General features: G+C 48.9%; 1 protein-coding gene across 6 annotated transcripts in view; it reads right to left on the bottom strand.

Annotated features, from left to right (window-relative positions):
* MED15 (mediator complex subunit 15) overlaps positions 1-26,487 on the bottom strand; it is a 71,484-nt gene that overhangs the window by 13,364 nt on the left and 31,633 nt on the right. For all 6 annotated transcript variants that reach the window (XM_087423761.1, XM_014796720.2, XM_087423762.1 and 3 more), the window contains exons 3-8: positions 19,786-19,837; positions 17,925-17,954; positions 16,139-16,351; positions 7,929-8,155; positions 6,481-6,825; positions 5,162-5,290 (exon numbers count right to left, since the gene is read on the bottom strand). In XM_087423761.1, the coding sequence (XP_087279887.1) occupies positions 5,162-5,290; positions 6,481-6,825; positions 7,929-8,155; positions 16,139-16,351; positions 17,925-17,954; positions 19,786-19,837 (996 nt within the window). The remainder of the gene's footprint in view (positions 1-5,161; positions 5,291-6,480; positions 6,826-7,928; positions 8,156-16,138; positions 16,352-17,924; positions 17,955-19,785; positions 19,838-26,487) is intronic.

Here is a 26,487-nt window from a genome sequence, read left to right as displayed (position 1 = left end):
AGATTCAGAAAGGAAGCAGGACTGATCCATGGAAAAATAAAACATCTCTCCCAGGAGGCTGTGAGCTGGTCCATGAGACTGGGGCAGTGCTGATGGCCACTTAGTCCACGTGGCGAGGTGTGCCAGGGACAGGGCTCCAAAGCAGGAGAAAGGCCTGAGGGAGACCTCTGGCATCACATGTGTGTCCCACACTAACGCCCATGGGTCGCATGCAGCAGAGCACTGCAAGCCAGGGGTCACACAAGCAGTAGCAGATGCCAAACTGAACCGCCCACAGCCATGGGAATGGGGCAGCCCTCACACAGGGCTGGGGAATGGACACTCCTGCAGCCACACCAACAAAAGGACTTCCCGGGGGTGGGAAGCGAAGAAGCCATTCTCATGGTGTCTGCCAAAACGCAAGCACGGTCCTGAAGAGCCCACCACGTCCCACGCCATCAGACACAAAGTGGGACGTTGGTGGGGGTGCAAGAGTGCTCAGAGTGTGCAGGCAGACGCAGAGATGTTGCAAGTTTGGCTCCCGGTCACCGCAATAAAGCAGATATCGCAATAAAGCAAGTTACACAAGTTTTCTGGTTTCCCAGCGCATATAAAAGTTATGTTTACACTATACTGAGTCTATTAAGTGTGCAACAGCAGGGCCGGCCCCGTGGCTTGGTGGTTAAGTGCATGCGCTCCGATGCTGGCGGCCCGGGTTCGGATCCCGGGTGCGCACCGAGGCACCACTTCTCTGTTCATCCTGGGGCCGAGTCCCACATACAGCAACTGGAAGGATGTGCAGCTATGACATACAACTATCTACTGGGGCTTTGGGGGGAAAAAATAAATAAATAAAATCTTTAAAAAAAAAAAAAAGTGTGCAACAGCATTATGTCTAAAAAAATAATGTACATATCTTAATCGAAAAGTACTTTATTACTAAAATGTGACACAGAGCCACGAAGTGAGCAAATGCTGTTGGAAAAATGGCACTGACAGACTTGCTCCACACAGGGTTGCCACAAACCGTCAATGTGTAAAAAACCCAACATCTGCAAAGTGCAATAAAATGAAGCACAATAAAAGGACATGTGCCTGTTCTCAGGGCTCCGGACAGGAAGTCTCGGGGAAACATGCCTCCTCCTGGAGGAGGCGCCCAGAGTGGGGCTGAAAGCAACTCTCTCCCGGGCTGAGCCGTCAGCCTGTGGCCAGGCGGGGTCACATAAACAGTGTACATTCATAACCAGCCCTGCACTACACTCAGAGGAACCCATCTGAGATCCCTCTGGCCGCTTGACAATGCTCCTTCCTGAGGGAGAAGGGTCTGGAAGTCAGTCAGGCGGTATGAGAGAGGTGCAAACATTTTTCAGCAAGAAACAAAAGTAATAAGGAACCAAAAGCTTAAATCTCATTTGCTGCTGACTGGTTTTCTTGCAACTGAGAACTCCTGAGAGGGGAAGCTCATTTTCTTTTAACCCCAAATTCTAATGAAAACACACCAATAGTGTTCAATGGATTAGATGAGCCAGGCAGTGAACAACCAGCAACTCATTCTCCCACTCTCCCGAGCGACTACATTCCTCTACCTCCCAACACACATCCACCAAGAAAGGAATTCAAGCTCCACCCCACAGGCTGCGGGCCAGGCTCCTCCTCAGTCACTGGGCAGGGGGGGCCCGGAAGGAGGAGAGGGGGTCTGCGCAGGGTGGGAGAGGCCCATTTGGAGATCGCCATACAGCAGCCATGTTATATGCATGCACAATGGGGAAGCGTGTGTTTGATAACAATTCTTTGTAACTTGAGAATTATAGTTAAGTTTCCATATACTAAAAGAATAGAATATTAAAAGACAAAAGCATAGGGACTGTTCAGAAATGGAGACGCATTCCATTCCGGTTTTATCTGCAGTCATAACGTTTAGGGGAGAAAGAGAAGTTTAGGGGAGAAAGAGAAGTTAGTACAGCTCTCCTGCTGTGTCCTAGTAAATCCCACTGTGGTGACAGTGACGTCACCTTTCTCATCTACATGAGTAACGTCAGATAAGAGAGCCAGGCGTATAAGATCCCAAACTCAACCCCAGGTTGAGAGCCCCAGCCACCCATCAGGCCCAGAGCACCGCTGAGCACTCGCCCAACAAGGTGCCTCTCACTCTTCTGCTCTGAGAGGGCAGACCTGAGACATGAGGCTTGAGGGCTGACCACTTGGGCCCCCCCATCCCACTACTTCTTTCACGGAACCGGCACCTGCGTGCAGAGCTCACACACGTGAAGGTGTGACACACGGCCACCGTGTCCTGACGTCAAATGCATGAATACCACACAGGAGTTCTAGCCTGCATCTCTGAACTCCTGGTAGATCACTGGCTGATATGATTCAAGGGCCTTAAAATGACCTAGTGACTTAATTTTGGGAACTGTTAGGAAACAACCCAGACCCTGGCCATGCATCAGGACACGGTAACAGCAAAAACTGGAAATAATCTCAGGGTCCAAGGGCAAGATGGTAATTACGGACAGCAGGATACATTCATAAGAGGAATACTACACAGCCACGTAAAATAATGTAGACCGAGGGTTTTTAATTACAGAAGAACGTTTTATTTCTATTGTAATGCAAATGGGAAAGAAGCCACAAATAAAATCCTATGTACAGTATGACCTTGACTACGTGAGACCTGGAAAGAAAAAAACTGTTTCTCCTGCACTGGAATGTTTCCCTTATTTATACTTCTCTCAACTTTCTGTCTTCTACAGTTACCACATACTTTTTTAAGTTTTTGAGTCAGAATATCTGTTGCCTTGTCCACTGTGCCAACCCAGGTTGCAAAGGAGGGCTGTGAATCCAGAGATTCGCCCCAGGAGGGCTTGTTGCACCCAGGGACCCCGTTGCTGCCAGAACAATGCAGCAAGGCCAGCTAACCAGCCTCTATGAACCTGCACTGCCTGCAGAGAGGCAGGACAAGCCCAGAGACAAGCCAGCAGACCGGAGGCAGAGGCCCTCGAGGCGCTGCACCTGGGCTGAGAGGCACCGCACAAACATGCACGGTGCTCTGCTGGGCTTCGAGAATGCTCCCTCTACCACCAGCACCTGGGAACCCCACCGCACGGCCAGCAGTGCAGGGCGAAGCCTCTCACCCGCTCTGCCCGAGGCTGGTCTCTGACAAGCGGGAGGGAGGTGAACATCACTCCTGAAAAACCTGAAGGTGTACTCCTCGTCAAACCAAACCCACCAGTGAATACTCAAGTGGTGACCCTCTTCATCCTCCCCAGCTACCAGAGTCCCACAATCTTCCCCGAGTCCCCTGTAAAGAAGAGTCCTGCCTGCCAGCAGCCCTCCATGCTCCGCTGAGGGGAAAGGTTACTGCAGAGGTGACTCAGCCCACAGCCAAGCTCCCATGCTCGCTGGCCTGGGACCTCCAGCAGAAGCAAAGGGCAGAGTAACCACTGGGAAGAAGAGTGCCACATACAGGCTCAGTGCGGGATACTGAACACACACAACCATGTCCTGCTTCTGGGAGGTGGTAAGACACCACAGGGGCTACAGAGAGTAGTTCCTTGAGTTAGAAGCTTACAAACACACCAGCAGAATGGGCCCGGACCATAGGAAGACATTAATTGTTCTATGGCTGCTCGCTTCCCAAACAGCAAGAAATGGGATGAAAAGAGAAGTTCTGCTTTAGGACGGCCATTGCAAAGTAAAGGATGCCAAGCCTCTCGCTTTCCTACTGGACTAGACCTGAGATGCGGAAGTTTCCATGAAGTGTGGTCCCAGGACAGGGGAGGGAGGCAGGGAAGGTCACGAAGTGGCAAGGGCAGGGGCTTCTGCAGGCTGGACGGTCACTATGTGCCACCACTGTCCCACCTCTGACCACGCACCACCTCCTTCTCTGCACGGGACACCAAGAGGAGGAAGCCCCAGGAGGCCTGAGGACAAGCCTGGGATACACAGTGGTGGTGGCAGAGATGGACTCCAACCTAGTCACACAGGACAGCCAGCCCCCTCCTCAGCTACAGACATGAGGTCTGTGGTATGTTTTGCACAAGACCACGTCTGGGCAAGCTAATGACCTGGGGAACTCTGGGCCCAGGTCACTTGGTGCAGTGACTACGGAGGCTGCTAGGCCGACTCAGTTAAATCCAAACACCTCAGGTGCCTCGGTAAGCACATTTCTCCTCAGGCAGCTTCCCGCAGACTTGAGCAACGCAGCTGGGACCAGGAAGGACCATTTCTGAGCTGTCCCCCACAGTGAAATGTCGTCTGACTCTAACGGAATACATCACATCCCAGAAGTGGCTGACATGTGGCACTGTGCACCAGACAGGGAGCTCAGTGGGCAATGAGCAGGGCAGGAGCGCAGCGGATGCCACTCAGCGCTGTGCAGCACCAGGGCGGGCAGGCCCCTGCTGTAGTCTTTCCAAGTCAACTAGCACATCTGTTCTGTCTAAAGCCAACACTCACTGCTCAGCCATTCCCAACACCGGCCGGAGAAAGGAAGAACCAAGGCCCCAGACTGGATGTTCCTCTCCTCGGCACCAGAACAAGGGCAGAGGGGGTCTACAGAGAAGTCACAAGGCCCGATCTCCAACCCCCAGACACTAACGACGATCTGGCCTCTACTAGGAAAGGCTGGACAAGGCCTACCCCAACCCACCAACATCCAGTTACGCACAGGTGGACATGGTGGGCCTCGGCCACAATTCTTAGCACAGAGGTGAGCACCAGGAGGTGGCCGGGCAAGGGGCTGCAGCACAAGCCCGCGCCAGCCACTGGAGCCAGGCACCCCCATTCTCATGCTCTTCCCAGTGTCTAGAGAGCTACTGTCTACCCCCCAACCAGGCCTGCACTCAAAGCTGAGGCAAGGATGAGACTGCAATGCTACCCTCTCCAATGCGTATTCTCAGGGAAGAAGGAAAGAGAGAAGATGAAGTACGTCAGAGGAGAGGTGGGAACAACACATGCACTATGCAGCTGGGAAACCCAGATATGACCTGGCCACCCCGAGGACCCCGAGGGCTCCGGAGAGCCCTTGTCTTGCAGAGTGCCTGGGGAGAGGAGCCCCGTGCTTTACCAACCCAGCCCCTGATCCAACCACAACCCTCACTATAGAGCGCCTGAAATCTAGCTCCACGCACAGGTGGACATGCACCTGCCGGAAGAAGCCCTCGGCTCTGAAGGCCCTCACCTGGACTCCAGAACCCACTATCTGGGAGGCCTGAGCTGGCGGGACCGCTGTCTGTTGCTGCACCTGGGGCTGCACCTGCTGCACCTGGGGCTGCACCTGCGGCTGCTGCACCACCATCGGAGCTCGGACCTGAGGAAGGGAGAATGCAGTTTGGAGCCACTCAGGGCAAAGAGCAGAGCACCCACTATTTCTGTGGGAGCTTTGAATCTCGAACCTTTCCTGAGAAGGGGGATGGGACCACCATAACTTCACTGGCTATGACGTCACCGTACTGGCCATCCCTCATCCCATGGCTCATCAGAAAGGTCCCAGGCCAGCCTGGCTCTGAGTCAGCACAGCCAAGACCCACCTTTCTTGACTCTGGGGAGAAGCACAGCCCTCCCACTGGGATGTCACTATACAGTATCACCACCAACCACTGATGCAAGCAAAGCAATGGCTCCCAAGGCCAAGTCCACAGCTCAGCCTGCTCGACCTCCGGGCCAAGCACATCGAGCTTACAAGAGCCCCACTTGGAGCCCCGACTCCTCGAAGGGAACCAGGGCCAGCCAGCCAGCAACGGGCTAACTCCCATGTGACAGGTGTGACCATACCTGCTCCTCACGACCTTCCCCAGCCTTCCAGCCCACCTCTGTGGGCTCCTGTTTACCCGCTACTTGGTTCAGCTATGGCCCCTGTCCCCACTCTACTCCATGAATCACAAATAAAAAAGGCCACGAAAACCAAGGAAGTGAGCCAAAAAAACATTAAAATGGCCCCTTGACACACCTACCCCTGACGTGGTGACAATATTCTGTCCTCTGTGTAAATGTCACTGACTAGATGTGCTTTGTACAGACATGCATAATAAGACTAAAAATAACAGTATTTTATATTAGTTCCCCCCTCCAAAATATGGAAATGGCAGGGATCTTTGCTCAGAACATAACTCCGAGCAGTTGGCAAACCACCGGGGACGTCCAATGGAGGCGGCATGCCCACCCACAGTGAGAATATGCGTGCTGCCGTCCATTTGATCATCTACAATCTTAAAATGCCCAGGGCCACCGCTGAAATCAGCCACACTGCTTGGAAGACAAACTGCTGCCCTAGCAACAGGGGCGCCCCTGCGCAGGGCGCAGCAGCTCTTAGAATGCATGCTCCCTCGCTGAGCCGGACATGGAGGCCGGGCTGTGTGGGGACAGGCTGCCCGAGTCCCTGTGCTTGAAGAAGAGGACGTGCTGTCTACAGTCAAGGAGCCCCAGAAACTGCCGCCGGCCACCGGCCACATGCAGCACCGTGAGAAGAGCTGCGGCCCACCACTAGCCACGGGTACTCACAAGTTTCAGCTGTGGTTGGGTGTAGAGCATCTGTCCAGGGAGGGCTGGAGCCTGTGACACCAAAGGCTGGGTCTGTGACTGTGGTGGGAGCTGTGATGGTTGGTTCTGAGCAACTGCCGGCTGCTGGGGCTGTGGCGGCGGCTGGTGGTGCTGTGCATGGTGCATCTGCTGCAGCTGCTGGGGCAGGGCCTGGGAGGGGGTAGGCTGTGGCTGCTGCATTGGTGGCTGCTGTATTGATGGCTGGGCCTGCAAAGCCTGCTGCTGCTGCTGCTGCTGCTGCTGCTGCTGCTGCTGCTGCAGCTGCAGCTGTGCCATCCGCTGTAGCTGCTGTTGCTGCTGCTGTATCTAGGGGCAGAACAAGCAGCACTTGGTCATCCCATTGACCTCTGGGTGCTGTGCCAGCCTTGCCTCCAGGAAGCTTGCCCAGGCTGCTCACTCGGGGCAAAGGGAACACCTCCCACAGAAGGACCCTGAGGACAGACCAACTGTGCTCCTGTGCCTTGGCCACCAGGTGCTGGTCCACTCCTAGGCTTGAGAGGTTGAAAGAAGGTTCAAGGGAACTATCTGAAGGGTTCAGAAGTAGCATTTAGGTGCAGCACCACAGAAGCCGAGATAAACACTCAGGTGACTGCAGTGCTCTGAAGCCTCTCCAGTGATGCTTGTTTGGTCCCTATAGTGGTCAAGAGTACGAGCCTCATGAAGATACCAATGTCTGCCTTTCAGGATGAGGAGGAAAAGTGAGACCAAAGATTCACTGTCAGCTCTGGGAGTTGGGGGGACCTCCAAAATCCAGGAGGGTGGCCACTGGGGAAAGGAGGCAGCAAGCCCAGGCCTGGAGGGGATGGGAAAGTGGAGAGGTCCCCTCAGGGCTTCCCTCCCTCAAACAAGAGCAGACCTGACGCACGTCTAGATGCTGACTGCAAACCATGAGAGGAAGGAAACGTCTTCTTACAAGCAGGACTTCTAATGTGACATTGTCATTTCCGTGCGGGACACTGCGGGGGTGTTGATTAGTGCTGTGTCCTACACCGCAACACTCAGAGACAAAACAGGAGGCATGCATGTACTCAAAAGAAACACACCCATGGGACCCATGGGATGGCTCAAGCAGTCCTGCATCTTGGAGTGTTCTTCTCACTTCAATTAACTCTTACAAGAATCACTTGCACCCAGAAACCTCCACTGATCCAGCCACCCCGCACACAGTAGGCCCACAGCCAGACATCCAAGCCTGATAGAGAGGCCCTCTTCGTGCAATCATAACACCCTCCTAATAAGTTAGGGCCTGTTTCTCCCTTCTGTTGCAGGCTCTGCGGGAAGCCCATGGAGGAGGAAGCAAGGGCACCAGGCATCAGGAGGCCCCTGCACCCAGCACTGTGGCTGGCACCTGTGCAGGGCTCAAGGGCCACAGGAGGGAGGCTGTGCGCAGGAACAAGGACACCTAGTACCTGCTGCTGGTTTTGATGATGCAATTTAATCAGGTGCTGCTGCTGCTGCTGCTGCTGCTGCTGCTGGAGCTGCTGCTGCTGTTGCACCACTGCCTGGAACTGCTGTTGCATGGCATTCTGCTGAGCCTGGAACTGCTGCTGTTGCTGCTGCTGCTGCAGAGCCACCTGCTGCTGTTGGAACTGCTGCTGCTGTTGCTGCAGTGCTACCTGCTGGAGCTGCAGCTGGGCTGGAGGCAAGACCCATGAGTCAGGCCCAGGCACACAGCAAGGGAAGCAACAAGCACAAGCCCATAGCCACCGCAGCTGTGCAGACAGGGAGGGCAGTAAGATAGTCCCGTGCCCTGACTGCCACTGGAATTGAACACTGCAGTTACTCAAGAGAGACAGATGTTATGAGAGCAGTATTTGTATCAACTATGGAACTTACTATTACGAAATACTCTAAAATAATAGAGAAAAGGGCTGACTAAGCCTTCTGGATGGCCAAGAGGCACAGCCTCTAACAACCACTAATCTGCTTTCTGTCTCTATGGAGTTGCCTGTTCTGGACATTTCATATCAATAGAATCTTTTCCATTGGTCTTTTGTGACTGGCTTCTCCCGCTTAGCATAAATATTTCCAAGGTTCACCCATGTTGTAGCACGTATCAGTATTTCACTTCTTTCTGTTGCTGAATAATATTTCATTATATGGATTTCCCATATTTTATTTATCTAATCATCAGCTGATGGACATTTGGGTTGTTTCCACTTTTTTGGTGATTGTGAATAATCCTGATATGAACAATCAATTACAAGATTTTCTCCAGTGCGGTTTCTTTTGGGTTGATGAAAATGTTCTAAAATTGATTGTGGTGATGGCTGTACAACTCTGAATATACTAAAAACCACTGAATATTGCACTTTAAATGGGTGAACTACAGGTATGTGAATTATATTTCAATAAAGCTCTTATTTAAAAAAAAGAAATAATACAGAGAGATCCTTTGTGCACTTTGCCCAGTTTCTCCCAATGGTACCATTTTGTAAACTTGTAACATAATAACACAACCAGGGCCGGCCCCGTGGCTTAGTGGTTAAGTGCGCGTGCTCCGCTGCTGGCGGCCAGGGTTCGGATCCCGGGCGTGCACCGACACACCGCTTCTCCGGCCATGCTGAGGCTGCGTCCCACATACAGCAACTAGAAGGATGTGCAACTATGACATACAACTATCTACTGGGGCTTTGGGGGAAAAACAAATAAATAAAATTAAAAAAAAAAAAAAAAAACAGGGCCGGCCCTGTGGCTTGGTGGTTGAGTGCGCGCGCTGCGATGCTGGTGGCCCGGGTTCGGATCCCGGGTGCGCATCGAGGCACCGCTTCTCCGTTCATCCTGGGGCCGAGTCCCACATACAGCAACTGGAAGGATGTGCAGCTATGACATACAACTATCCACTGTGGCTTTGGGGGGAAAAAATAAAATAAATAAAATCTTTAAAAAAAAAAAAAAAAAAAAAAAAAAAAAACAAAACACCACCAGAATGTGTGCTCATTTGCGTGGCTGGGTATATTAAGTTCTATACAATTTTCTCACCTAGGCAGATACAGTCACCACCACAGTCAAGATACTGAACAGCTCCACCACCACAGGGATCCCTGATGGTGCCACGCCCTTCAGCCACCCCAGCCCTCACCTCTGGCAACCACTAAGGTATCCTCCCTTTCCAACATTTTGTCATTTCAAAAATGTTATATAAGTAGGACCATACAGTATAATTGGCTTTTTCATTCAGCGTAATTCTCTGAAGATCACCCAGGCTGTAATGTATATCAGTAGCTCTCTCCTTTTTACTGCCAAGTAGTATTTCACAGTATAGATATCTCCCAGTTTGTTTAACCCTTCACACCATAAAGGACATCTGGGAGTGATCGCAGATTTGGGCTGCCAAGAACATTTGTGTACGGGGTTCTGTGTGAATGAAGCTTTCATTTCTCTGGGGTAGATGCCTAACAGTGAGATTGCTGAGTTGTATGTTTAGTTTTTAAAGAAGATGACCTATTTTACATTCCCACCAGCGATACATGAATGATCCAGTTTCTTCTCATCCTTGCCAGCACTTGGTGTTATTTTAGCCATTCTGACAGTGTAAGAATTTTTAAATTTCCCTTTTTGTTACAAACTTCTAGCTCTATTTGACAGTCCGAAAACATATGTATGGCAGTAATATTCTGAAAGACTTGAGGCTTGCTTTATGGTTTATTTTTATAAGCATATTTGTTCCATCCACATGCTTAGATGAAGTTATTACATTGTTCATATCTTCTCTTTATCATTTTTTTTGTCTGCTTAACTATCAATAGCTGAGAGAGGTAACTGCCCAATATATCTTCTATTTTCAAATCTTTTTGCATCTTCTACTTAGGTGTGTTTCTTGTGAGAATTATATAGCTGTATTGTTTTTTCTCTTAAATTCACTATCATGGTTCCTATCCATGCACATCTATAGAGTTTAGTCCATGCACATCTATTGTGATTACTTATATTTTTCAACTTATTTGTATTTGTCTTCTCTTTCCTAAGCTTCTTTTCCTCCTTTGTTTTTCAGCTTGACTGAGGTATAACTGGCAATTTTTTCTCCTTTTCTGAATTGTATGTTTGTTGGATGGTTGGGTTGAATTTTTTTTTTTTTTTTTTAAAGATTTTATTTATTTTATTTTTTTCCCCCCAAAGCCCCAGTGGATAGTTGTATGTCGTAGCTGCACATCCTTCTAGTTGCTGTATGCGGGACTCGGCCTCAGGATGAATGGAGAAGTGGTGCCTCGATGCGCACCCGGGATCCGAACCCAGGCCACCAGCATCGCAGCGCGCGCACTTAACCACCAAGCCACACGGCCGGCCCTGGGTTGAATTTTGTACGTTGTTTGGATTTTTGTTTGTTGTTTTTTTCTCATTCCATTTTTTCCTTTGGTTTGGAATTTACAAACTATTTCTGTTGTTTTAGCAATTACTTTTTCATTTTTTTTTTCTTTGCTGGGGAAGACCGGCTCTGAGCTAACATCTATTGCCAATCCTCCTTTTTTTTTTGCCCCCCAAAGCCCCAGTAGATAGTTGTATGTCATAGTTGCACATCCTTCTAGTTGCTGTATGTGGGATGCGGCCTCAGCATGGCCGGAGAAGCGGTGCGTCGGTGCGCGCCCGGGATCCGAACCCGGGCCGCCAGTAGCGGAGCGCGTGCACTTAATTGCTAAGCGACGGGGCCAGCCCTACTTTTTCAATTTTATCACACATATCTAACTTAACAAAGTATGAAGTTTATCCACATTTTAACCTTTTCCCCTTTCTAAGGACCTCAGAATCCTCTTTAATTATTATGTTTTTTTTGGTGAGGAAGATTAGCCCTGAGCTAACATTTGTTGCCAATCCTCCTCTTTTTCCTGAGGAAGACTGGCCCTGAGCTAACAGCTGTGCCCATCTCCCTCTATTTTATATGTGGGATGCCTGCCACAGCATGGCTTGATAAGCGGTGCACAGGTCTGTGCCCAAGATACGAACCTGCGAACCCTGGGCCGCCCAAGTGGAGTGCGCAAATTTAACCACTACGTCACTGGGCCAGCCCCTCTAATTATTTTTTAAAGTAGGTTTTACATGCACATGATAGACCTGATGTCCTTAGTATATTCCCCCTCCTGACTTCCATTTAGTTCAGTCCTGTTTATTTTCTTACGTCCACACAGCAGACTTACAATAAGAGGCAGGACAGAATAATGGCAAGGGGTACAGCCTCTGACCCAGACTGCCTGGACTCAAATCGCAACTCTGTCACTGCTCTTTGCCTCAGTTTCCTCAGCTATAGAAAAGAGACAATAAGAGTACCTACCCCACACACCGGACTAAGAATTAAATAATCTATGTTTTAAAAATCTATTTTAGGGCCAGCCCCGTGACATACAACTATCTACTGGGGCTTTGGGGGAAAAAAATAAATAAATAAAATTTAAAAAAAAGAAAAAAGATGATAACTTTGTTTTAAAAAAATAAAATAAATAAAATAATAATAATAATAAAATAAAAAATCTATTTTAGGGGCCAGCCCAGTGGTGCAGAGGTTAAGTGAGCGTGCTCTGCTTTGGCAGCCCGAGCGTTCGCAGGTTCAGATCCCAGGCGCGCACCAACACACTGCTTGTTAAGCCATGCTGTGGCAGCATCCCATATAAAGTAGAGGAAGATGGGCACGGATGTTGGCCCAGGGCCAATCTTCCTCAGCAAAAAAAAGAGGAGGATTGGCATCGGATGTTAGCTCCGGGCTGATCTTCCTCACAAAAAATAAAATAAAATAAAATAAAAATAAATAAAAAATCCATTTTAGGTAAAACATTCAAAATAGTGCCTGGAATGTAGCAGGTCCAGGTGGAGTAAGTTAGCTCTCAGCATCATTCTTTTACAGAGGTAATTTTTGTTTACACCAAGGATTCTCAACCTCATCCCTATTGATATCTTGGGCCAGACAATTCTATGTTGTTGGAGGCTGTCCTGTGCACCTAAGCTGTTTAGCAGCATCTCTGACCTCTATACCCACTAGATGCCAGTAGTACCTCCAGAGTTGTGATATCCAAAAAGGTCTCCAGACATTGCCAAATGACCCCAGGGTGCAAAATCGCTGAGAATCACGCTAGTTTAGATTTACACACATTTACTACCTTATCTGAAAAACATTTCTTCTCCCATTTCACACCTGGCATCTCAGAAGTAAGACGAAACAGTGAGCAAAGAGTATGCCCTTATAAAACCTTTTCGTGAAGGTCTCTTGGGCTTTGTTTATCTAAAAATGTCTCTGCTTCCCCCTAGTCCTTGGAAGAGTTTTGCTGGCACACAACTGTGATTGGCAACTCTATTCTCAGCACTCTAACAACCTCCTACTAACTTCTCAACTCCATCACTGAGTCTGCTGAGTCTACTATGTGCTCCTTTACAGAAACTGGCCGTTTCTAAGTATTCTTCTGGCCTTTGGTGTTCTGCTATTTCACAACATCAGGTTAAGGGGTGGATGTTATTTAACCTGCGTGGGTCCACTGGGCTTTTCTCAGCCATCATTTCACATACTGTTTTGCTTTCATTCTCTCCACTTGGTCCTCTTATTAGATATTAGTCAGACGTCCTGATTTTACCCTCCACATTTCCTACTCTCCTATTTCCCATGTTCTCTCCTCTGGGCTATGTTCTAGGTAATTTCTTCAAATGTATCTTCTGGTTCACAAATTCTTTCTTCAGCTGTATCTAATCTGCTATTTATTCATCCACACTTTCTTCTTTCAATAATTTTATTTCTTGTTTCTACAAGTTCTACTTGGTTCCTTTTCAAATCTGCTTGGTCACTCACTTCTCATAGCATCACATTGTTTGTTCATCATTTGGAATTCCATCCTCTATTTCTTTAAGCACACCAACCCATATCTAACAACTGTTGTGTGTGGTCCCTGGGCATCTCCACATCAGTTTATTGTTTCTCTTACTCCTCATCGTGTCTCTGCTTCCTTTCATGCCTGCTGACCTTTGAGTGCGTGCTCACTGCTCGACCTTAATCTGCAATTCCCACAAGCCTAAACTGGGAGCGTTCTCCTCCAATCTGTCCTTGCTTCTGGGGCAGCTAGGGATGACAAGACCCCAGGTTAAACCCTGCTAGAAAGAGATCCCAGGCTTGCTTTCCCCCATCTTGCAGCGGCCAAGGCACAGCAGGGCAAGGGCCGTACCTTCTGCCAGCCCAACAATCCAAAATGCAGCCTACCTAGGATCTAGTCATCCAGAAGGAAGAAGGTTCCTCAGCACCCAATCTGTCAAACTGCCAGAAATAGGACTTATTTTTAAAGTCGGCTTTATATACACATGATATAAAATTCACTACAGAACAAAAACGTAGAGTGAAAAGGAAGTCTTGCTTCCAACCCTGTCCCCAGCCTCCAGTCTCACCCACAGCCAGTAGTTTGTAGTCCCTATGACTAATGTGAGTCACCTGGAGACTATCACAGAGCACTCCAGATGGCCCTTTGGGAGCCCTGGCAAAACCTCTGACCAAGGGCCTGCCCTCTGAGGGCACTCACTGGATTAAGGCCTGAAACGGCCTCAATCACACAGTGGCATTTGGAGAAAGTGTCAGAAAGGGAAAGCAAATGCCCATCAGGCCACAACACCTATTTCAGGCAGACCAGGCAGGCAAGAGGTCAAAAGCAGGGACATAGGGTCTCTGACAGAGGCAGCAGCAGAACATGAAAGTAGAGAACCCACTTCAAACCTTCCCCTAGTGCCACACAGGAGACCAGGTCCCTCAGAAGCTGAAAACAGGATGTGGGCCAAGGTCAGATTGGGGAGGGTGTGGGCAGGACACCAAAGCTTCGCCACTGAACTTCTCACAAATAAGGTCTTAGGAGTGAGACTGCAAGACAAATCATGGGAACATTCTAAACTCATATATTTTAAAACTATCTTTTATTATAAAATATAAGTTTGTGATAAAAAGAAATTCAACCAGTACATCAGAGTATAACATAAAAAGGAGCCAGAGTTGGCACTTCTGAGCATCCTTCCATAAAATGCCCTGTGTGTGTGCCACGTGTGCTGATAAGACAAGAAGGGACACAGGAGCTCGAGATAAAGAACTAAGGGAAGTGTTAAGAGTCAGACGGCAAGACATCAGTAAGGAGAAGAGAATGAAGATCTGAGAAGGGGATGGCGGGGGATGGAAGGTTCCAGTGCAGGAGTGGTTGGGAATGAGGACGCTCAGGGTCTCTGAGAAGAAGAGCAAGGTGATGCTTGTACAGGAAATCCAACAAAGAATGGTGGTGCTTGGGTCAGCAGCCTGGGCTCGACCCCAGCTCTAGGCTGTGGCTGCCTCATGGGCAAAGCAGAGGCAGCGACACTGCCTTCTTCACAGGGTTACTGTGAGGGATGCATGACAAAACACATCAAAACACCACAACCTGTGCATGAGTGGTCACAGCAGCTTTATTTGTAACAGCCCAAAACTGGAAACAACCCAAACGTTCTTCAAGGGTGAACAGATAAGTAAACTCAGCCCACAGAACACTACTCAGCAATGAAGAGGAACGAATTACTGATACAACCTGGAGGATCTCAAGGGTATTATGCTGGGTGAAAAAAGCCAATCTCAAATAGCCAAACACTGTATGATTCCATTGATGTAACACTCGCGAAGTGACACAATTATAGTGACGGAGAACAGATCAGTGGTTGCCAGGGCTTAGGGTTGGAGGGAGGGTGTGATTAAGAGGTAATACAACAGCTTATTGGTGGTGATGGAACAGTTCTGCATGCTGACTGTGGTGAGGGTCATTTGATGCCACACATGATAAAATCTCATAGAACTATACACACAAGTGCATGCGCAAGAATGTGTATAAAAACTGGTGACACGTGAACAAAGTCTACCTGAGTTGACAGCATTGTCCCAATGTCGATTTCTCCGTAAGATATTATCATTGGGGAAGCTGGGTGAAGGGCACATGGGAACTCTGCTATTCTGAAACTTCCTGTGACTCAAACTATTTCAAAAATAAAAAGCTATATAAAGGGAAAAAAAGTACGGAGGCACTACAGTACTAAAGTACACCCCAAGTACTAAAGAAATGTTCACAAGAATCAAAGGTCCACCAAGACAGGTCCTGGAGAGAAGAGGGAGACCTGCACCGCAGCCCTGCTCCTGCTGGAGCAGCTGCATGGAAGGGACAAGAGGCTGTGTCCTGCAGGGTAGCACCAAGAGGGCAAGGTGCCTCCTTCAGGGAATGGAAGCCCGACATAAATGTGGCTCTGAGCCACAACCCAGGAGTGGCCAAGGGACAATGGGGACAGCTCCCGAGATCAGGGCAGTCCAGGGGGTAGAGGCACACTGAAAATACTGCTTCATGGCCGAGAACATCCTGAGACGTAACCGTTTCTATTTCAGCCACAAAACACAACCCCTTGGATGGAGTCCCAGGCCACTCCAATCCTCTTCCGAGTCCTCCACTTCTGTCAGGCATAGGAGGAGGGCCTCAGTGTCACTTAACCCTTCTGGTAGCCCAAAGAAGGCTTAGAACCTTTCTCTCCACACACAAAAAAGATAAAAAGACAGAGCTTCCTAGAGCTTCTCCATGCTTTTCTTCATAGCATCCTAAGCAAAGGAATAAAATGTGCATCACCTGCAAAGAAAGTAACAGGTTCTCTGAAGCATGGTACTCACTCTGTGGCGTTGCGGTAGACACAACAGCCATGCCATGGGGGGCCATCCCCGAGGTGCCAGGGGGCGGCTGCCCTGACAGGGGCATTGGCTGCCCCATGGCGCCAAGGCCACCCATCCCACCCAGGGACTGTCCTGGGCCCCGAGAAGGCATGCCGATTCCAGCTGCTCCAGCAGCAGGTCCTCCAGTCAGGCTCTGCAGTGCGTTCATAGGGTCTGTGGGAACACAAGGGCACAGTGTCTCAGGACTAGGCATGGCTCTGAAGGCTGTGAGGCCTCACAGAGCACAAAGCACTTCCGGGAGCACTTCCTTCCACCTCCAACCTCAATTCCCTCAAAGCCCTGAAAGGTGAGAGTCCAGAGTCCCAGGAGCCACCCAAACTCCAGCCCAACTGCCTGTCACACCCCAGGGACCATGAAACCAGGTGTGTCTGTCACTGCACCTGGACCGTGAGCCCTCCTGAACAGGGAGCACGTCCCACACCCTAGCCTGGCCTGTGCCAGGGTCCTAATACGGAGGGACAAACAAGCCTTGAGAGCAGGCGGCAGCCCAGCCCCTCCTGGCTGTACACTCCTCCTCCTGGGTGAGACACAGCTGGGAATTCCAAAGACAACAAAGGATGACGGGCTCTTCACAGTTAAGCAAGAGCCTGAGGGCCAGAGAATGGTGGGGCAGGGGGCAGGGTTGGGGGAAGGGCACAGATGTTCTCCCAGGGAGGTTACAAGTTTCCTTGCACACCAGAAGCCCATCTCTGCTAAGTCTGTGCAGGACCCCCACTGGGGGGCAGTTCTCAGGACAAATCCCTGCATCCAAGGCCACCATACCAGAACAAGCTAAGGCACACGGGAGGGGTCCACAGAGCACCAAGCGACACTCGCCAGTGGTGGAGGACTCAGCTCAGTGAGCAATGCTGTGACCTGGGACAAGGAGCTCAAGGCTCTTGTGTCACAACAGCACAGACTCATAGCAAACGGCTACCTGCAGACAGGTGTGGCCCAACCAGTGCCCCTTGACACAGAACTGGGTGCCCAAAGACCCTACACTCCAATGCCAAGAACCCAGACATTCTCCCAGCCACACGCTCGTGATCCCTCCTGGCCCTAGGATGGCCGACAATCTCTATACACGCGGAGAGACCCTGCAGGAGACAGGGCCCACACAGGCAGGTGCAGCCAGGTCAGTTCTGCTGCTGTCGGTAAGACAAACAGCATGCCAGGCCAGCTTCCTTCCTGACAGGTCAGAGTTTAGCTGGCCATCTTGGATCTGCTAAACCTCTTCACTGGCAACTCAGTCAGCGAGACCAGGGCTAAATCAACAGGATTCCCATGTGGTAAAGCCTTGAAATTAAAACATAAAACATAATGATAATTCTTAATTTACAAAAAAACTCTGTAACTTAAGAAAGTGAATTCACAACTATTCTCTAAGAAATATTACTATGGGTTATTATACTGAATGTACCATAATAGTTCTCTCCCAGAGAGCTCAAAATCTTAGATAATGTCTCAATAATTGTGTGAGTTTTTATCATCTTTTTGCTGGGCAAAAGCAGTATTTGAGTGAAACGGGATGGGGCAGTATCGTCTGACTTCACAGTCTGCCAGGAAGAGGAAGGATGGAGGAGGGGTCAGGCGCAGCTCCACAGTTCTCGTGGCCAGCCAGAGTTCTTCTTTCTGTGAACTTTCTCCTCTAGCTTAACTCATGCACACACAGCATCCACAATTTCATTTTTGCCACCCTAAATCCAAGGTTGGGAAAAACTTTAATTCAAAAAGGAAAAACTCTTACCACTGACAGAAGCTTGAGATTTCTTGTTATCTATTAAAAAAAAAGTAAACAAAGTTTTATATAACCACATATTTTCAAGGTAAGTCAGTTTTGTAGGCATTTGCCCAGAGATCATTTGCTAAAACTGAGTTGAACCTGCCTAGAAACTAAACAAAACATACCTTAGAGCTTCAGAGAGACAGAGACAGAGACAGAGAGAGAGAGAGAGAGAGAGAGACAGACAGACAGAGAGAGAGAGAGAGAGAGAGAGAGAGAGAGAGAGAGTGTGTGTGTGTGTGTGTGTGTGTGTGTGTGTGTGTGTGTGTGTGTGTGTGTGTGTGTGTGTCCCACTCCTGGCAGCACTGGAGAAGAGACTGCAGAACTGACCCATGGTCAAATTGGGGCCTCGGAGAATGACCCCCAGGCGGAGGCTTGCTCTGGGCCTACTCTGGCTCTCCTCCCTTCCCAGGTCCAGGGTCTCAGCTCGGGCCCTGAGCAGCCAACAAGAGAGCTCGAGGAATCCACGATGGGACCAGACTGGTGCTGAGAACTCCATGACACCCCCTTTACGGCCCACTCTGGTGAGGCAGCATCTCCATTTTCTAGATGAGGAAACTGAGTCTGTCCAAGGCCGGCTAGAAGCCAGATCTAGCTGGCATCAGCACCATATGGGGAACTGCCACAACACTTCCACCCTCTCCCAATGAGCCTGTGAGACAGTTGTGGACGCCCCGGGCCCACAGGGCTGTGTGCATTGCCATGTCAGGGCCACCTCCCCAACAGGCCAGCCCAGTCCTGACAAGCAGAGCCTCTTGCCAGGACAAACCAGGGCATCTCATCCCGGCTGCTCATTCCCTGGCTCCTTGTTCCAACTCCTCTTGTTCTAAACACCACCGGACCTTCCCAAACATAACAAAGAAAGTGAAATCAAGTGAAATTCATCTTGCTGGCCATTCTGGCAAAAAGTTAGTGTGGAAAGAAGCAAAACTTACTGGCCAAACAGGGGCTCTGGGGTTCCCAATGTCTCCCTTTGTCTGAGATTCCTGACACTGAAGCTGTAGCTGCCTCTACAACCAGGGGGGAGCAGCGACTGGACTTGCCAAGTGCACGCTCCAAGGACAGGCTGTGTCAAGAGGAGCCCATCTTGTGTGATCACACAACTGCAGGCAGGCAGGTAGGACGTGCTGTTGGCTGAAACTCCAGAGTGCCCGGCCAGCCCAGTTTCCTTTAGAGACTGTGGCCATCCAGGAACACTCAGTGTCTACATGCTCATGCAAAACACACACAAGACCACAAAGACTCCTGACATCAGAATGCAATGGCACACTCACTTCTGAAGAGCCACGGCTGCTGCTGGGCCTGGCTGAAAGGACCACAGCAGGACCCTGGGATTCAGAGGAGGTGGAATGCAGCAGGGGCTGGGCGACACTCACCAGGGCAGGGAGCTAGAGGCAAGCTGGCCTCAGAAGCTTCCAGCCTGACAGGAACACACATTTAGGTCAGACCTCCATGAGTCAATTAAACTATGAGGGAAGGAAGTTTCTGTTCTAGGGTAAACTCTGCTTATTTAAGAACTGCCTAGAGATAAAAGCAACAGCCCTTTGAAAAAGACTAAATGGACAAGTAAATAGCAGTCCAGTTTAGAATACTTTGAGGCTAACATTTCCATTATGTCCGAATCAGCATTTTTGAGGCTGAGGCTCTGGGAGGATGGAAAGTATGGAATCAAATGCAAAGCAGCGAAGAACTTCCCAGAAAGCAGGTGCTTTCACACAGACATTCTCACCCAGGCACTGCAGCCAAGAAAGCCTCCACTGCTGTGCCAACAGGGCCCGCCTCTCACAGCAATCATAACCACCCAGAAATGTAAAATTTTACTTACGAATGTCTCGAAAATGGATAATGAGCCTGGCCACAAGAGAAAGGTATTCGTCCTAAAAGCAAAAACAGGAAGCAGTTTAATCTCGGATGAAGTGAAGCCATGTGATGCCCCTTCTCGCCCCCCTCACTGCCCTGCCACCAAGCTGAGGGTTCTTCCCGAAAGGCTGCCGGGCTGAGGCCCACTCACACAAGAGGCTCTGCCCAGCTGGGCCTCCTCTGGAATCCATCTCTCAGAGAAAAGCTGTCAGTGCTCAGCTACAGCAGACCAACAAAAGGCACAAAGGAACAAAAAACCAAGAAGGATACCAAGAGACCTCAAACTGCTGCTCCTTCCACTCCGCTGCAAACACTCAGCTGAGAGGGCTGCGCGCCAGCTCAGGCACCCCTCTCCCCAGAGAGGCCAGGAGCCGGCCTGAGGTCACGAGGCATGTCAGCAGTAGATGCGGGTGTGCCGCTTTCGTCTCTGCACCATTTGTATCACAGTACTTTCGCTTCTAATACCCAGCCTGCTGCTTTCTCACTGCTGACGTCGGACTTGCACGCAAATCTGGACGTGCACCCCTGGCTGTGCTTTTCGGAGATCTGTGTTATCTGAACTTACTGTCCAGGAGGGAGAGGGTGAAGCGCCACTCAAGGGTGGCAGGTGAAGGCCACGGCCAAGGGCCCTCTTTGTTCCGGCTGCTATGTTTCTGGAACAGCCCAGTAGAGTCTGCCTTTCCCCAACTGTCCTCTTTGCAACCACGGACACTCGTTCCCAGGTGTTCCAGGGAAATCTCTAGGGTGAGTTTGTCCTGTGGTCAACGAAGGGATGTCTGAGTTAAAATCTTATTTCGGGGAAGCTGTACCATCCTTCTCCTCCTTGAAATGCCCATCCTTCCAGCAAGGCAGCCCCAAAAGGGCAAAGACTTCACTCTCTGCCTTGCTCACATGACCCTCCTCCTAAGTCACTCGACACTGAGTCCACTAGACAGCAGACTGACAAGACAATACCCACACAGCCCAGGACCCAGCCACAGCACCTGTGGTGGTACTATTCCGGGGCACATGTCTGTAAGCTCAGGGACAAAGAGTGAACCTACTGTCAGAAGAACACCTCTGGGGGAAAGGGAAATAAAATGAAAGTGGTCTCAGATGAATGTAAAAATATAAGCACACTTTCTAAATCTGTATTATCCCTCATCTATCTCCAAACTTCACCCCACTACTTTTTTTAGCCAGGAGAATCAGCAGAGGAAAACATGAGGGGAAAAGACAAAGCTGGGTGATGAGCACATGCAAAGAGGGCAGGTGCAGAAAGAGGGACAGTGAGGCGCTGCTGGAGCAAAGGGACACTTAGGAGGTGTCATCAACACTCTCAATTTCAGACTGCCCCCACCACTTTCTGGTGGGAAAGACAATGTGCTGAGAGTAAAGGGGGTCCCCCGTCAGGGTTCCTGCGCATGGATACCCTGCCGAGGCTGGTCCTTGAGGGACAGTAGCGTGGTGAGTGGGGAGTGGGGAAGGTGGGGAGGCTAAAGGAAGCTCAGGAGACGAGGTGGCCAAGTACAAGGAGATGAGAACTGGGAGCCTGCCAGTTCAATGTCTGATGTCTCAGTAAGGCCTTCGTTGGGCCATCTTTTAGGTCAGCACTACCTTAAAAGAATTGTTGAGTTTTCTCCACTTCCATAAAAGGTAAAACAAGAGGAAGCAGGTTTAAAAAGCAACCAGGGGCCAGCCCAGTGGCATAGTGGTTAAGTTCACGCACTCCACTTCTTCGGCAGCCCGGGGTTCTCAGGTTCGGATCCCAGGCACGGACCTACGCACTACTTATCAAGCTGTGCTGTGGTGGGCATCCCACATATAAAGTAGAGGAAGATGGGCACGGATGTTAGCCCAGGGCCAATCCTCCTCAGCAAAAAGAGGAGGATTGGCAACAGATGTTAGCTCAAGGCTAATCTTCCTCACAGAAAAAAAAAAAAAAGCAACCAGAGACTTTTACTCAGACACAAGATACATAAACGGGGCTCAGTGGCATGTCCCCAAAGCCTTTTGCACAGAGCTGGGACAGAGCCAGGTGGGCAGATGTCACCATGATGCAGTCCCAGCACTACTCCCTGGCCCAGAGAGGGATGGCCAGCTCGGTCTGCTCCCAGCTGAGGCTGCCCCGTTGCCTGGAAAGTGGAGGCTCTCGGGACTGGACCAGCATGAGGAGGCCTGAAGGGAAAAAGGGAAGGTGGGATGTGACCACCTGACAGGAGAAACAGGCACAGGAAGCAGTCACATTGCTGCCAAGGGGTTTTCTTGTAGGTTAAACACATCTCCGAAATCCTTGCAAAGGCCAGGTCACCCAGGAACCATCGGGGGCTGAGTGCTGCAGGTCTGCCACAGGCACTCCTTTCCATAGGAGACCCCAGGATCTGAAAATGCACCTCTGATCTCCCCCAGGGTGGGGCTGTTTTATGTCCCTGGCTCCTAAGTCTCTGTCTGCAGAATGCTGGCGTCCTGACTGATCTCCCCAGCTGTGAGAATTCCCAGCCACCATCCAGACAAATACATTATGGTATCCCCTTCTGCTCCAAGGCACCCCACCTCTCCAGGACTGCTCTAAATAAAGGGCTAAAGAGCGTGTAACCTCCTTTATCTTCACTCGGTCTTTACCATCAGTCTTTACCATCACCCAACTCAACATCTAAAATTTAAATGTCCAGGCTGCACACGAGGCTGGGTAGTATCAAACCACACACACAACAGCAGCTAACACTCTGGCACTTACAAGGTGCCAGGTATAGCTCTAAACACTTTACACATATTAATGTATTTAATTCTTTCAACCACCCAATGAGGTAGGTACTACTAACACGCATTGTTTGCAGATCAGAAGCTAGAAATGTGGGGAAAAAATATATAGTTTAAACTCTTGCTTGACCTGTACAAGCCTTGCATGAGGGCCCAACAAGAAGGGTGAAGTACGCCTCCCCACATGCAAGTGGAGTGAGCAGAAGGAGGAGGGACGGACACATGCTCCATATAAAATACCACATGCCACACACACTACACACACTACCTTTTGTATAAGACACGGGGAATCTGAATACAAATATTTGCTTATAACTGCAAGAAGAAACGCCGGAAGGATAAACCAAAATCAGAAATCAACAGTCACCCCCAGAGGCATCAGGAATTGGGCTGGAAATGAGATTTCCCACCTTGTTATATGGTTTTCACACTGGAAATGTATAAATCTTTTACCAAATTGAAGATAAAACCAAATCAAAAGTATAATTCCTAAAAACTCAAAATAAATCAAAACATACGAGCTGATATCAAGTTCGTGTCAGAACCATACAGAGAAAAGAATTCCTTTTGAGTGATCATTTTAAAAAACAAAAAGCAAAACAAAACAAAAAAACTGTATGTCCTTAGCAGAAGGGATATATTTTAAGAACAAACAGAGCTGCAAAGAAATCTTAAACTTCATTCCACATTTTGTTATTTGTTACTAATGTTAATGGTAATATTAATCTGTTTATTCTTTTTTTTTTTAATTTTTTGTTTATTGCAGTAACATTTAATCTGTTTATTCTGAAAGTATTTTAGAGTAAAGCAAATAAGTAATTATGCTAATGATATTAAAAGCCAAGATATTCATAGTAGGAGAAAAGATATATGTTTAAAATGAAAGTAAACTGCCGTAAGGTTAAATTTGAATTGGAAGTATCAGTGTGAAATTGCGGGGTTTTTGAGGTTGTTGTTGTTGTTGTTGTTGTCGTTTTGTGAGGAAGATCAGCCCTGAGCTAACATCCATGCCAATCCTCCTCTTTTTGCTGAGGAAGACCAGCCCTGAGCTAACATCCTCCTCCTTTTTTTTTCTCTTTTTCTCCCCAAAACCCCAGTAGATAGTTGTATGTCATAGTTGCACATCCTTCTAGTTGCTGTATGTGGGACGCGGCCTCAGCATGGCCGGACAAGCGGTGCGTCGGTGTGCGCCCGGGATCCGAACCCGCGCCGCCAGTAGTGGAGCGTGCACACCCAACTGCTAAGCCATAGGGCCGGCCCCGAGGTTGTTGTTGTTATTTCAAAAATGTATTACTGGCGCTGGACCGGTGGTATAGCAGTTAAGTTCACATGTTCCGCTTCAGTGGCCCGGGGTTCACCGGTTCGGATCCCGGGTGCAGACCTACTCACTGCTCATCAAGCCACACTGAGGCAGCATCCCACATAGAAGAGCTACAACTCTACAACTAGGATACACAACTACGCACTGGGGCTTTGGGGAGAAAAAAGAAAAAGAGGAAGACTGGCAACAGATGTTAGCGCAGGACCAATCTTCCTCAAAAAAAAAAATGTATTACTTAACTCTGTTCACAAAAAGGTGCAGGAGCCATGAGCTGCCCAGTGCCCACAGTGCACACCCTAAATGCCACTTCACCCTCAAAAGAGAACCAAGGCTCCTTAGAGGAACAGCCGATTCCAGGCCAAAATGCAAGCAAGCAACAAAAGACTAAAGAGGTCGTGATAAGGGGCCCCAAGAGGGACAGGAGGGTGCTTGGGGGCTGCCACTGGGTGAGGGTGGGACCAACTAAGCATCAAAATGAACAACGGCAATGGATTGAAACACTGTATGCAGAACCCAAGCTCATAACACTACTAACAGGAAGAGAATGCATCCTCGGCCCCACCCCAAGCCCCAAAGGCCGCCCGTGGGGGTAAGGACAGCAACTCCTTGCAATGGAAAGGAACAATGGACAGGAAAGCATTCCTGGTGGCCCTCAACAGGCTATGTTTCAAGCAGCCAAGGAGCCCTGGTTGATGAAAGAAAACCCTTCTTTGCAGAAAAATTCCATCTAATAAATGTGGAAGAAAAGCCAGAATTAAGGACAATTACCATTTTGCACTGCCCATCGGATGGTAAGTAGACGGGGAGCTTTATAAGAGAAGAGTCAGGCTGTCACTTTCCCAACTGCTGACCAGCTGTGGCCTTGTGGGAAAATCGAAACACGCAGAAATACAAATATAAGGCACCACTTCAGACGTATTCTTGCTAACAAGACTGCTGCACCCTCTGCTCTTTCAATCTAATACTCAGTTCACAAGAAATAAGGGGCAGGCAGGAACAAGTCAGGCAATAGGTAATGCTGTTGGTAGAAATATGGATGTTAAAGACTGCCGCTTAGGACTCAGAAAGGGAGTGAGGAAGCTGATAAAGAAAGCTCATATCAGGGCCGGCCCCGTGGCTTAGCGGTTAAGTGCGCACGCTCCGCAACTGGCGGCCCGGGTTCGGATTCCAGGCTCACACTGATGCACCGCTTCTCCGGCCATGCTGAGGCCGCGTCCCACAAACAGCCACTAGACGGATGTGCAACTATGACATACAACTATCTACTGGGGCTTTGGGGAAAAAAAACGGAGGAGGACTGGCAACTGATGTTAGCTCAGAGCCGGTCTTCCTCAGCAAAAAGAGGTGGATTAGCACGGATGTTAGCTCAGGGCTGATCTCCCTCACAAAAAAAAAAAAAAAAAGAAAGCTAGCTCATATCATCTTGGAGAATACATACATCATCAAAAACAGAATGCTGGTAGAAAAACGAATGTTAAAGGTGTTTCTCGTGAGGGCTTGGAGGAAATGAGGAACATGTTACAGGAAACTAGAGCAAAGAGAATCCTTGTTATATAGTGGCAGAAAGTTTAGCTGAACCGTATTCTAGTTATGTGGAAGGCAGAACTTATAAGCAATGAATTTGAATATTTGGCTGAGTAGATTTCCAAGCAAAGTTTTGAAGGTCTGGCCAGGTTTCTTCTTGCTGTTTATAGAAAAATGTGAGAGGAAAGACATAAATTAAGGGCAGAATTGTTAAGCTAAAAGAAACGTGGACTGGATGCTTTGGGAAATTCCCAGGCTATTCAGATTGCAAAAAAATGCTAAAATTAGGAGATTCACTGTTAGGAAAGTGTGCTCTGGAGAGAAGGCCACGGGTGTGGCTGGACAAATTTTGCTAGTGCCAAAGAGATTAGGCATGTGATTCATGAAGCCCCTCAACCATCTCACGGAAGCCATGAATAGGGATGAAATTATCCAAGAAAGATCTGTGGAGAAACCTCTTGTCTAATGGTGTGAATCCTGTCATATACACAGGAGACCCACAAGGTTCTTGAGTATTATATCAGCAAAAACGTTGCCAGCTTGGACTGAAAGGGACACAGACCAGATGAAATCAAAGAAATGTGTCAGACTCCCAAGATTCTACAGGCAGGCAACAGGCTGACAAAATTGCTCAGCTGCAAACATGTGCTACTCTTCAAGAAAAGGAAAGATGACCACAAGGGTAGAGCCTTGGGACAAGAGGCCAAAGCCAGGGGCCTAGAGACTAGAGCCTTCAAGTCTGTGGTAATTTGTTACAGGAACTACAGGAAACTAATACCTTGTCTCTATAGATTTGCCTATTCTGGGCATTTTATACAAATTCAATCATACAATATATGGTCCCTTGTGACTGTTTTATTACACTTAGAAAGATGTTTTCAAGGTTCATCCATGCTGTAGCATGTATTAGTACTTCATTCCTTTATATGGCCAAATAATATTCCATTGTATAGATATACCACATTTTGTTTATCCATTCATCAACTGATAAACATTTGGGTTGTTTCCACTTTTTGGCTATTATGAATAACGCTATCAATATTTGTGTACAAGTTTCCGTGGACACATGGTTATAAGGTAACT

The sequence above is a fragment of the Ceratotherium simum genome, chromosome 35 (genome assembly GCF_057802395.1).
Source record: "Ceratotherium simum simum isolate JZ-2026a chromosome 35, ASM5780239v1, whole genome shotgun sequence".
NCBI lineage: Eukaryota > Metazoa > Chordata > Mammalia > Perissodactyla > Rhinocerotidae > Ceratotherium > Ceratotherium simum.
This window is presented reverse-complemented; position numbering and strand designations above follow the sequence as displayed.